General features: G+C 41.9%; 1 protein-coding gene across 2 annotated transcripts in view; it reads right to left on the bottom strand.

The window, feature by feature from the left end:
* Positions 1 to 12,232, bottom strand: part of LOC121280279 (nicolin-1-like) — a 46,089-nt gene that overhangs the window by 15,720 nt on the left and 18,137 nt on the right. For both annotated transcript variants that reach the window (XM_041192098.1, XM_041192100.1), the window contains exon 5: positions 2,891 to 2,953. In XM_041192098.1, coding sequence (XP_041048032.1) covers positions 2,891 to 2,953 — 63 coding nt within the window. The remainder of the gene's footprint in view (positions 1 to 2,890; positions 2,954 to 12,232) is intronic.

Below are 12,232 nucleotides of genomic sequence, written 5' to 3' on the forward strand. Positions count from 1 at the left end.
ACCCAAACTGGGCATCAGTGAGCAGATTATTGCTAAGCAAGTGCTGCTTGATAGCACTGTTGGTGACCCCTTCCATTACTTTACATATGATCGACAGTAGACTGATGGGGTGGTAATTGGCTGGGTTGGATTTGTCCTGCATTTTGTGTACAGGACATACCTGGGCAATTTTCCACCTAGCTGGGTAAATGCCAGTGTTGTAGCTGTACTGGGACAACTTGGCTGGGGGTGCAGCAAGTTCTGTAGCACAAATCTTCAGTACTATTGCCTGAATATTGCCAGGGCCCTTAGCATTTGCAGTATCCAGTGCCTTCAGCCATTTCTTGATATCATATGGAGTGAATTAAGTTGGCCAAAAAATAGTAACTGTGATGCTGGGGACCTCCGGAGGAGACCGAGATGGATCATCCACTTGACACTTCTGACTGAAGATTGTAGCTAATGCTTCAGCCTTATCTTTTGCACTGATGTGCTGGGCTCCCCCATCATTGAGGATGGGGATATTTGTTGAGCCTCCTCCTCCAATGAGTTGTTTAATTGTCCACCACCATTCATGACTAGATGTGGCAGGACTGCAGAGCTTAGGTCTGATCCGTTGGTTGTGGGATCGCTTAGTTCTTTTCATCACTTGCTGCTTATGCTGTTTGGCAAGTAAATTGTCCTGTGTTGTAGCTTCACCAGGTTGACACCTCATTTTTAGGTATGCCTGGTGCTACTCCTGACATGCCCTCCTGCACTCTTCATTGAACCAGGGTTGATCCCCTGGCTTGGTGATAATTACTAGAGTGGGGTATATGCCGGCCAATGAGGTTATAGATTGTGTTTGAGTACAATTCTGCTGCTGCTGCTGATGGCCCACAGTGCCTCATGGATACCCAGTCTTGAGTTGCTAGGTCTGTTCGAGATCTATCCCATTTAGCACGGTGGTAGTGTCACACAACACGATGTGAAGGCGCGACTTCATCTCCACAACGACTGTGTGGTGGTCACTCCTACCGATACTGTCATGGACAGATGCATCTGCGGCAGGCAGGCTGGTGAGGGTGAGGTCAAGTGTGTTTTTCTCTCTTGATGGTTCCCTCTCCACCTGCACAGACCCAGTCTAGCAGCTATGTCCTTAGGACTCGGCCAGCTCGGTCAGTCATGGTGCCGAGCCACTTTTGGTGATGGACATTGACGTCTCCTACCCAGGGTACATTCTGCGCCCTTGCCACCCTCAGTGCTTCCTCCAAATAATTTTCAACATGAAGGAGCGCTGATTTATCATCTGAGCAGGGCAGTACGTGGTGACATAGCCTCATATGGTCTTAACATAGCCTTGCGGTACATAGCCTCATTCTCTTTTATACATGTTTCTCCCTTTTGAATATGTAAAATCCATTGTTTCCATTTCTCTTTGGAACTTTACCTTTCTCATAATATAAATGTTTTCATGTTGCCACTATATATTGTCAGTAGTCCTTGAGAAAAAGATACACACTCCTTGGCTTGCTTGTCTGGCTATTTGTAGACAGACTGAGATCCCTTTGAAAATCAAATCCCCCTTCATCAATCTAAAAATGCAAATTCTCTTTATACCTTACATGCTGAAGACGGTACTCCCTCCAATCCAGCAACTACCACATAGGCCAGTTGAAGAGGAGAAATTACAATCCCTGATTACACAATGGCCACAGAGTCTCAGGCTTCCTTTAACCGGTTTTATTCAAGCTTATGCAAGGGAGCCGCAATCATTCCTAAGAATGAAGACCCAGCTCCCAGATTGATTACATTTCATTACTTTTGTACTTTTACTTATAATAATACATTTGAGTACATTTGAATACATTCAATCTGTAACCGACACACCGCTCTTAAGCATTGAGTACATAAACATGTGATTTTGTTAACCAATTATTCTAAAGGATGTATACATAATTATATTATCCAATCAAAATTAAAACACGTATGCAAAGACCTTGGTCCTCACAACTCAGGACTGTTTGTGTTTCATCAAAGCCCCCTCTTTGCCCATTGTATGTCTTCCCATATCTAAGCTAAAATCATCTGCCCCTTCCCTACGTGAGAGGGGAGTACACCTAATCTAATTTGTGTCTTCCAGTCTGACTCTCAAGTCTGTGCAATGTTCATCTGGTAATCTTCAACTCTTAATATGTTTAGCAGCCATGTCTGCCTAGAGATTTTAGGGTTTTTCAGTAAATTCTTACAGTGTTCTCTTTTAGCATTTTTAATTTTCCCCTAACACATGCTAAGATCCCAACCATGTTCACTTATCAGCATATTAAAGACACCTTATTTCTTTTGATAACTTCAACTTGCAGTCTGCTTGGCTACAAAATCTAACATTAAATCATGTACACAGAAAGACCTAATTATTTACCCCCATAAACTTACTTTACAATAAACTAGAAAACTATTATGAAAATTATTATACTTTCATGACACAAGGATAGATGGACTTTGCAGTAAGAAGCCCTGATACTCACTGATACTGATAAGAAAATAAGTGTTTTCTTAAAAACATTATTAAAACATTATTTACGTGCAGCACTTGCACATTATAAATATTATATATTATAATTTATATGGAAGTCAATGATTATTAATCCATTTGAAAAGGGGTCCTTCAACCAAAAACGTTTGAGAACTCCTGAATTAGAGATAACAGAGAAACCAGATAAATACGTTTGGGGAATCTTGGAAATCAAAAATAAAAGAAGGAGTCTGACATAAAAACAAAAACTGCAAGTGAAAGAAATAAACAGCAGGGATTCAAGGACATCTGAATAGAGGAGAAGCAGGTTAGAGTGTTAAGCACTGACTCTTTGCTCTTTCCGAAGCTTTATGGAGTCATTGAATTTCAAGCTGTAAAAATCTGCATCATACTCACGTCGCTTAAGTTTAAAGGTCGCTCTAGAGGAGTGAGCTGAGAAAGCCATGGTCCCTGTACCTTCTGTAAAATAGAAATAATTACATAACAACCTGTTAATAATGAAATACTAAATCTATTTAGTTAAGATGCACAACTTTAACTCTTAATTTGTGACTAATCTGAGGAAACTCCCAGGACCATTGCTGTTTTTGGTTTTTGCAAGTATCACTGAAATAATCAATATTACAATTATAATTGCTTAAACTGGTTGAAGAATATTAACCCAATAAAATAAAAGTACACATAAAATGCAAGAAAAAGAATTAAAAAGATTTCAATTAAGCGTGTTGGTCATCTTCATTTTGATCCCATTGTTACCTGTGCTCCCAATGTTATTCTCTTTTCTCTTACACATGGATTACAAATCCTTCGGGTACAGTTTCACAGGCTCAGGTAGTCCTGTATTCTCACCCAGGTGAGCATCTTCATCTCTGTACCTTGACAATGACCAGTCAGCAGAATTTATGACACTGGCCAGCATCACAGCCAAGCTGAATCTGTTCTCATCAAAGATGCAACCACACATACTTACAGAAAGGATCACTGAAAATGATTAGAAGTAGGAATGATTTTCCTCCCCCACCTTCTTCAGCATGAACAGTGGAAAGATAAGCAGGGTGATCTAGATAGGAAAGGCCTCGCTCCACCCAGAAAAGAAAACACAAAGGAGGGTGCGAGAAGCCTTTCTGCAGCCAGAAAGGAGAACCTCCCGAAACCGTTATGATCTCATTTCAATAAAATAGGCCATTCCAGACCTGAGTCCTGGAGATTGTGAGGGAAGCCAGTAGGTCTAATATGAGTAGTCCCCCAAAGGATGCCCCAATGGGTACTGCAGCAGAGCAGGCAGAGACTCTCACTACAGAAACTTAACCTTTGGAAGGCATGGCACGATGTGTGTCTGATTTGGACAAACTCCCAGAGAGTTTCTGGAGTTTTGTCCTTTCAGGAACTGTGTCCCCCTACCTGTCCTAAAATGTGAGCAATTCCATTGTACTTCTCCAGAACACAGGGACCACTCAGTCCTTAATGTTGGAGGAAAACCTAAACCTACCCGAGTCCTCCCAGAAGCCCAAAGCACTGATCAGTGGAGTGGGAGGAGGATCGGCGTTTGCCCTCCCAAAATGCGTTACCTCACACTTCTCCAGATTGAATTTCATTTGCCATTTCTCCACCCACTCAACCAAACCATTGATGGGGATGGGGTGCCGATCAAGTGAACTGCTTTGTCCTGGTGTGGAGCTTCCTAAGGGTTGTTGGAGCTGCATTCATCCAGGTACTCTTTGGGTAAAGAGGTTTCTTATGAATGTTCTGTTGACTTTCTTGCTTACTATACTCTTCCCCACAATAGGAATTATTCTCTCTGCATCAACTCTTTCAAAACCTTTCATAATTTTGATCTGTTAGATCACCCTTTTTCAGGAGAAAAAAAATCCAGCCTGTCAATCCTTTTCTGATAATTATACCCACACATTTTTGGTATCATTCTTGTAAAATCTTCTCTGCACCCTCCCCACTGCCTCACAAAGGAGATGGTGGTAATGTCATTGGATTAGTAATCGAGAGGCCCAGGCTAATGCCCTGGGGACATAGGTTCAAGTCCTGCTATAGCAGCCAGTGGAATTTGAATTGAATTAATAAATCTGGAATATAAAGTTACTGGTGACCATGCCAACTATCATTGCTTGTTGTAAAAAAAATCTGGTTCACTAATGCCCTTCAGGGGAGAAAACCTGCCATCCTTATGCTACATGTAACTCCAGACCCATAGCAATGTGGCTGACATAGCAAACCACTCAGTTCGTAGGCAATTAGAGAGAGGCAGCAAATGCTGGCCTTGCCAGCAACACCCAAATCCCATGAAATAATAAATAAAATAAAAAAATCCTTTCCATGATATGGCAACCAGAATTAAAAGCAATTCTCTAAATGTGATCTAACCAAGGTTCAATACAGGTTTTGCATAACTTTCCTACTTTTCAATTCTATTCTTCTAGAAATAAAGCCTAATGGTTACTTTGTTCTGTTTTATGGCCTTGCTAACCTGTGGTGCAACTTTTATTGATTGCTGTATTTGTTCTCAGAGATCCCTGGCTTCCTCTACACCAGTTAGACTTGCACCTTCCTAGTAATAAGTGACCTCCTTATTCTTCCTACAAACATGTACTGCCTCACACTTATCTCTGTGCAACATCATATGTCAATTATTGGGAGTTCCAGGATTTTGACCCAGCGACAGTGAAGGAGCGGCGATATATTTCCAAGTCAGAATGGTGAGTGGGTTGGAGGGAACTTCTAGGTGGTGGGGGTGCCCATCAAGTGGGCTGCTTTGGCGTGGATGGTGTCAAGCTTCTTGAGTGCTGTTGGATCTGCACTCATCCAGGCAAGTTGAGAGTATTCCATTACACTTATGATTGTACCTCGCAGTTGGTGGACAGGCTCTGGGGAGTCAGCAGGTGAATTACTCGCCGCAGTATTCCCAGTCTCTGACCTGCTCTTGTAGCCACTGTATTTATATGGCTAGTCCAGTTCAGTTTCTGGTCAGTGGTAACCCCCCAGATGTTGATAGTGAGGGATTCAGCGATGGTAATGTCATTGAATTTCAAGGGGCGATGGTTAGATTTTCTCTTGTTGGAGATGGTCATTGCCTTGCAGTTGTGTGGTGCGAATGTTACTTGCCACTTGTCAGCACAAGCCTGGATATTGTCCAGATTTTGCTGCATTTGGATGTGGACTGCTTCAGTATCTGAGGAGTCGCAAATGGTGCTGAACATTGTGCAATCATCAGCGAATATCTCCACTTCTGACCTTATTATAATGGAAGGAAGGCCATTGATGAAGCAGCTGGAAATGGTTGGGCCTAGGACATTAACCTGAGGAACTCCTGCAGTGATGTCCTGGAGCTGAGATGATTGACCTCCAACAACCACAATACCACCACACCACTCAAACCCCCCCCACACTCCCCACCCCTCAGTATTGACTACTCCCTCAATTTGGTGTCATCTGCTAATCTAAAAATTGTATTTTTGATAACAAAATCCAAATTGTCATTGTGAATTGTGAACAACAGTGGTCTCAGCACTGATCCTTGTGGAACACCACTTCCTTCCTTCTGCCATTCCAAATAACTCCCTTTACTCCCACTCTCTGCTTTCTATCCTGAAGCCAGCAAATAAGCCATTCTGCCACATGTCCAGTGACTCCATATTCTCTAACCTTATTCATTATGGGGTGCTTTATCAAAGGTCTTTTAAAAATCCAGATGAAATTACAGCTAATGCATAACGATTCTCCCTATTACCTCTTCAAAAAATTCAATAAGATTGGTCAAGCAAGGTTTTCCCTTTTGAAATCTATGCTGACTGTTCATTATTATATTTCTCATTTTTAGGTGTTCTTTTATTCTCTCCTTTTTTAATACTTTCATGGGGTATGGACGTCGCTGGCAAGGCCAGCATTTGTTGTCCATCCTAATTGCTCTTGAGAAGATGGCGGCAAGCTGTCTTCTTGAATCGCTGCAGTCCAATTGGTGAGGCTACATGCACAGTGCTGTTAGGTAAGATTCCATTATTTTTCCTTTCACTGATGTTAAGCTGACTGGTATATAATTCCCTGGACATATCCTATTCCCCTTCTTAAATATCAGAATTACATTGCAGTTCACTGGCACTGTACCTTTCCTAACAAATTATTAAATATGAGTATTAATGCTTCTACTATCTCTTCCATGATCAGCAAACAACAGTTCCATGTACAACTTGGCGATCAAACCAGCTGCCCATTCAAAACCAACAATGGACTCCCACAGGGATCTGTCCTTGCACTGATTCTCTTCAGTATACATACCTGTGACTTCAATCTCACAAAGTCAAGCTCTTCGCATAAACTGACGACTTGACCCTGGTTTTCCAGGCTAAGGAACTCCAGGACATTGAGAAAAGACTCACTAAAGATCTATATTCTCTGGAATCTTACTTCAGAAAATGGAGACTTTGACCTAATGCTGCCAAGGCTGTCGTTTCAGCCTTCCACCTGAACAACTCAAAGGCCAGGGTAGAACTTCATGTCCAGTTCTGTGGCCAGCCACTCGCCAACACTCTTGATCGCACGCTGGCCTAATGGCAACACCTCCAGAACATCGGAGGCAAGGTCAACATGGGAGTGAATCTCAGATGGAAACTGGTGAATACCAGCTGGAGCAGCAGAGCTAATACACTACGTACTGATTCAATCGCCATGGTCTATCCAACAGAAGAACATTGTTGCTTAACCTGGCTCAGCAGCCACCACACAAACATGATAGGTATCTGCTTCCAGGATATTTTTGTAACATCAAGACTAACGCAGTGCAAGTGGTTTCTTGTGCAAGCACGTATTCAACCTGATATTCGCGGGGAAAACATCTTCCTTAAAGAATACCATCAGCTGACAGCCAACAAAGCACTCCCACTGGAATACACTCCCTACTGAAATATACTCCACATCCTACCCCGATGACAGCCCCAACTCTTGATGGCACACTTCTTGGTTGACCGCAAACATCACCAACCATAACCCTGTAATTGACCCGAGTGGTGAAGTCCCTGGTTCCAACCTTCCACAGAAAATCTGGACAATCCTCAACCACATGAGGATGGGCCAGGGGAGATGCAGCTACCTGCTCCACAAGTGGAATATGAGGAACAGTTCAAGTTGTGACCGTGGTCATCCAACTCAGACCATCATCCATATACTGAACTCCTGCCCTGAAAGATTCATTCCTGGTGCCATCACAACCATTCGCATTACATCAGTTGAAGCTGGTGAATGGACTGTTAACCTCGACATCGAACTATAACTGTTCCCTCCGCCAGACAAAGAGAAGACTAATTTTTAACACGATTACCTCTCACTTTATGTTTAACCATCTTTTTTGGCTCCCGTTCTATAATTTTACTTATTCTCTTACCATCAAATGTCCTCCCTTATTTATTCTATCCTGTGTTCTCTTGCCTGTTTTGTTTACATTTTAGCTGCTGATGGTTCTTATAGATTACTCTCCCCTCTTACTAGTTTAAAGCCTTTGCCACTTCTTTATTTATCCTTTCTGCTCGGACATGGGTCCATCCCAGTTCAGTTGGACTGTATCCCATCAGTACAGTTCCTTCCTGTCCCAGAACTGGTACCAGTGTCCCACTAAAGGTCACCCCCCTTTGCCCGTACCTTCAGCCACATGTTAATTCTCCTAATCAGTCTGCACCAATGCCAATTTTCACATAGGTGGGGCAATAATCTAGAGGTTATTACTCTTGAGGTCCTAACTCCCAGGTACTCTTTCAGCAGGACCTCCTCCCTATTCCCACTTGCCAATTATTCCAACATGGACCACAACAAGTGGATTCACCCCTCCCTTTCCAAATTCCTCTCCAGCCAAAATGGGCTATCGCTGGCACCGAGCAAGTAACATATCCTTTGGGATTCTCGTTCATTGCTGCAGAGGACACTATCCAACCTCCTAACTATATAGAGTTGCATCAAGGAGCCCCAGCAAAACCTAAGTCAGTGGAAATCAGAGGGAAAATTTTCCATTGGTTGGAGTCATATCTAGCACAAAGGAAGATGGTCAAGGTTATTGGAAGTCAATCATCTCAGTCCAGGACATCGCTGTAGGAGTTCCTCAGGGTAGTGCCCTAGACCGAACCATTCTCCTCAGAAGTCAAAATATAAATATAACCTCACATTTCTGGTATCACCATTATAAATCTCTTTTGCATCCTTCTTTTTATAACATGGTGACCAGGACTGTACACAGTACTTCAAATGTGGTCTAGTAAAAGTTTTGCATAACTCCTCTACTTTTCAAATCTACTCCTCCAGAAATAAACCAGAGTGCTTGATTTGCTTTTTTTGTGGTCTTACTACCCAAACAAGTGTCAATCTATTCACCTTTACCTACCCACCCACTCACCCCCTGTCAAAACTCACCTTTGGGTCTCCTATTTTTTAACCCTAGTTTGTAAACTTGATTATCAGTTGTTTAATTTTAATGGAGTCCTTTTATTCGGTCAGTGGATGTTGACTGTCCTACTGCTTCTACATGAGTGGCATGGTTAGGGGTTCAAAAAAAAGTTGTCAAATCAAATACAGATGGTTAGTAAATGTGAATGTAATATAACTGTCTGAAAAATCACAACTGCAGCAGAAATAGCAAATTAAGAAATCAATTTGTTTCAGTTTGTGGAGCTCTCTAATTGACGGCAGGCACATTATACAATGTATTGGTACAGAACGTTTAACACGCTGACTAGATTGAAGTTATCACATCAAGAAACAGGACATTAGCTTTAAAAATTAGAGATCTTATTTTTTGAATGGTCCTATCAGTTCTTAGAAAGGGTAAATTGACATATTACAGACTTCTGTAATTTAAACATGTTTATAGATTGTATTCATCAAATTTCTTTTATCAGATTTTGTATTTCCAACCTCTAATTAATTGTAAATATACTAGTTACAGGCCATATTGGAATTGTGGGAAAAATCAAGTTTATATTTAACAAACTGCTGTGCAAGGTAACATGAACCACACAGCCTGTTAGTATGCTGCAGGTACTGCAGTCAGCTACTACATATTGGGGAGACCAAAAGGTTCTCCATTTGGTCTGCTTCCTCCCATTCTCACTCCAACATTTTTGATTAAGTTTTTGCCACTGATCCAACTAACCCACAACCAAGCTTCAGGAACATTAGCCTAGGTTTTGCATTGTACTGCAGGAAATAGCCCTGGCAATGCTACAATCAGGAAGCTTAGCCTGTATCCCACCTTTCTTCTCAGTAATTCACAATCCTCTAGTTGAAACATGAGCAACATCAGACTAAAGCTATTTCTCCCATTTTTCTGTTCATATTTCACTTCATTCTCTTTCATTTTGGAACTGTTTATCTCATCTTTTGTCTTTTTGTTTTTTTCATAACTTGACTCTATCAGGTACCTTCTCAGCTTTGTAAATCGACTAACATGATTCTGTTAAACCTTCTACGTGTCTCTCTATAATAGTATTTACATATTCGACTTGAGCTTTTTATTTGATATATTCCACTTCCTCATGATTTTTCTCAGTGCTAAGAAGGGATTATCATGTATTCCTTTATCCAGTTCTGAGGAAAGTCTCCACACAAAACCCGAGCCAGTTTCGCTTTTATCATTTCAGATGCTAGTTTTGCATTTCCAGTATTTTCTATATGCATGGCAGTGTGGCTTTTTTAATTCATTCATGGGATGTGGGGGTCACTGGTTAGGCCAGCATTTATTGCCCATCCCTAACAGCCCTTGAGAAGGTAGTGGTGAGCTGTCTTCTTGAATCACTGCAGTCCACTTGGTGTATGTACACCCACAATGCTGTTAGTGAGGGAGTTCCAGGATTTTGACCCGGTGACAGTGAAGGAACGCCAATATATTTCCAAGTCAGGACGGTGAGAGGCTAGGAGGGGAACTTCCAGGTGGTGGTGTTCCCATGCATCTGCTGCCCTTGTCTTTCTAGATGGTAGTGGTTGGGGGTTTGGAAGGTGCTGTCGAAGGAGTTCCTGTGATGCTTCTTGTAGATGGTACACACTGTTGCCACTGTGGAGGGGATGAATGTTTGTGGATGTGATGCCATTCAAGCGGGCTGCTTTGTCCTGGATGGTGTCAAGTTTCTTCAGTGTTGTTGGAGCTGCATTCCTCCAGGCAAGTGGAGTGTATTCCATCACACCTGTACCTTGTAGATGGTGGACAGGCTTTGGGGAGTCAGGAGGTGAGTTACCTTCCACAGAATTCCCAGCCTCTGACCTGCTCTTGTAGCCACAGTATTCATATGGCTGGTCCAGCTCAGTTTTTGGCTGATGGTAACATCAGGATGTCGATAGTGGAGGATTTAGCAATGCTAATGCCATTGAATGTCAAAGGGTGATGGTTGGATTCTCTCTTGTTGGAGATGGTCATTGCCTGGTACTAGTGCAGTGTGAATGTTATTTACTTGTCAAGAGCAGTCACTTTCACCTCACCTCTGGAGTTCAGCTCTTTTGTCCATATTTGAACCAAGGCTGTAATGAGGTCAGGAGCTGAGTGACCCTGCTGGAACCCAAATTGAGCCACTTGACAAAAAACAGCTAACTATAGGCCAGTTAGCTTAACATTTGTTATTGGGAAAATGTTAGAGTCTACTATAAAGGATATAATAGCAGAACATTGAGAATTACATAATCTAATCAAGCAGAGTCAACACGGTTTCATGAAGGGGAAATCATGCCTGACAAATTTATTAGAATTTTTTGAGGAGGTAACTAGCAGGATAGACAAAGGGGAACCAGTAGATGTAATATCTTTGGATTTCCAAAAGGTATTCAATAAGGTACGGCATGTAAAGCTACTTAATAAGTTAAGAACCCATGGTGTCGGGGGTAGTATATTTAGCATGAGAGAGGGTTGGCTAACTAACAGAAGACAGAGAGTTAGGATAAGGGGTGGCATTTACAGGATGGTAACCTGTAACTAGTAGAGTGCCACAGAGATCGGTGCTGGGGCCACAATTATCTATAATATATATTGTTGACTTAGATGAGGGAAGTGATTGTACTATCGCCAAATTTGCGGATGATACAAAAACAGGTGGGAAGGCAAAAAAATGGCAGGTGGAATATAACGTGGGAAAATGTGAGGTTATGCATTTGCCCGTAAGAATAGAGATGAATATGAATATTATTTAAATAGAGAAAGACTGCAGAAAGCTGCAGCACAGAGGGATTTGGGAGTCCTTGTGCATGAATCCAAAAAAGCTAACATACAACTTCAGCAGGTAATAGGGAAGGCAAATGGAATGTTGGCCTTTATGTCAAAGGGAATGGAATATAAAAGTAGGGAAGTCTTGCTAAAGCTATACAAGGCATTAGTTAGACCACACCTAGAATACTATGAAACGTTTTAGTCCTCTTATCTAAGAAAAGGTATACTAGCATTGGCGGCAGTCCAGAAAAGGTTCACTAGGCTGATCCCGAGTATGGAGGGATTTTGATATGAGGAGAGGTTGAATAGGTTGGCCTGTGCTCATTGGAGTTTCGAAGAATAAGAGATGAGCTTATTGAAACATATAAGATTCTTAGGGGGCTTGACAAGGTAGATGCTGAGAACTTGTTTTCCCTTGTGGGAGAGTCCAGGGCCAGAGGGCATAAACTCAGAGTAAGGGGTCACCCATTTAAAAGAGAGATGAGGAGGAATTTCTTCTCTCAGAGGGTGGTTAATCTGAGGAATTCTTTACTGCAGAGGGCTGTAGAAGCTGGGTTGTT

Source organism: Carcharodon carcharias, chromosome 7 (assembly GCF_017639515.1).
Source record: "Carcharodon carcharias isolate sCarCar2 chromosome 7, sCarCar2.pri, whole genome shotgun sequence".
Taxonomy (NCBI): domain Eukaryota; kingdom Metazoa; phylum Chordata; class Chondrichthyes; order Lamniformes; family Lamnidae; genus Carcharodon; species Carcharodon carcharias.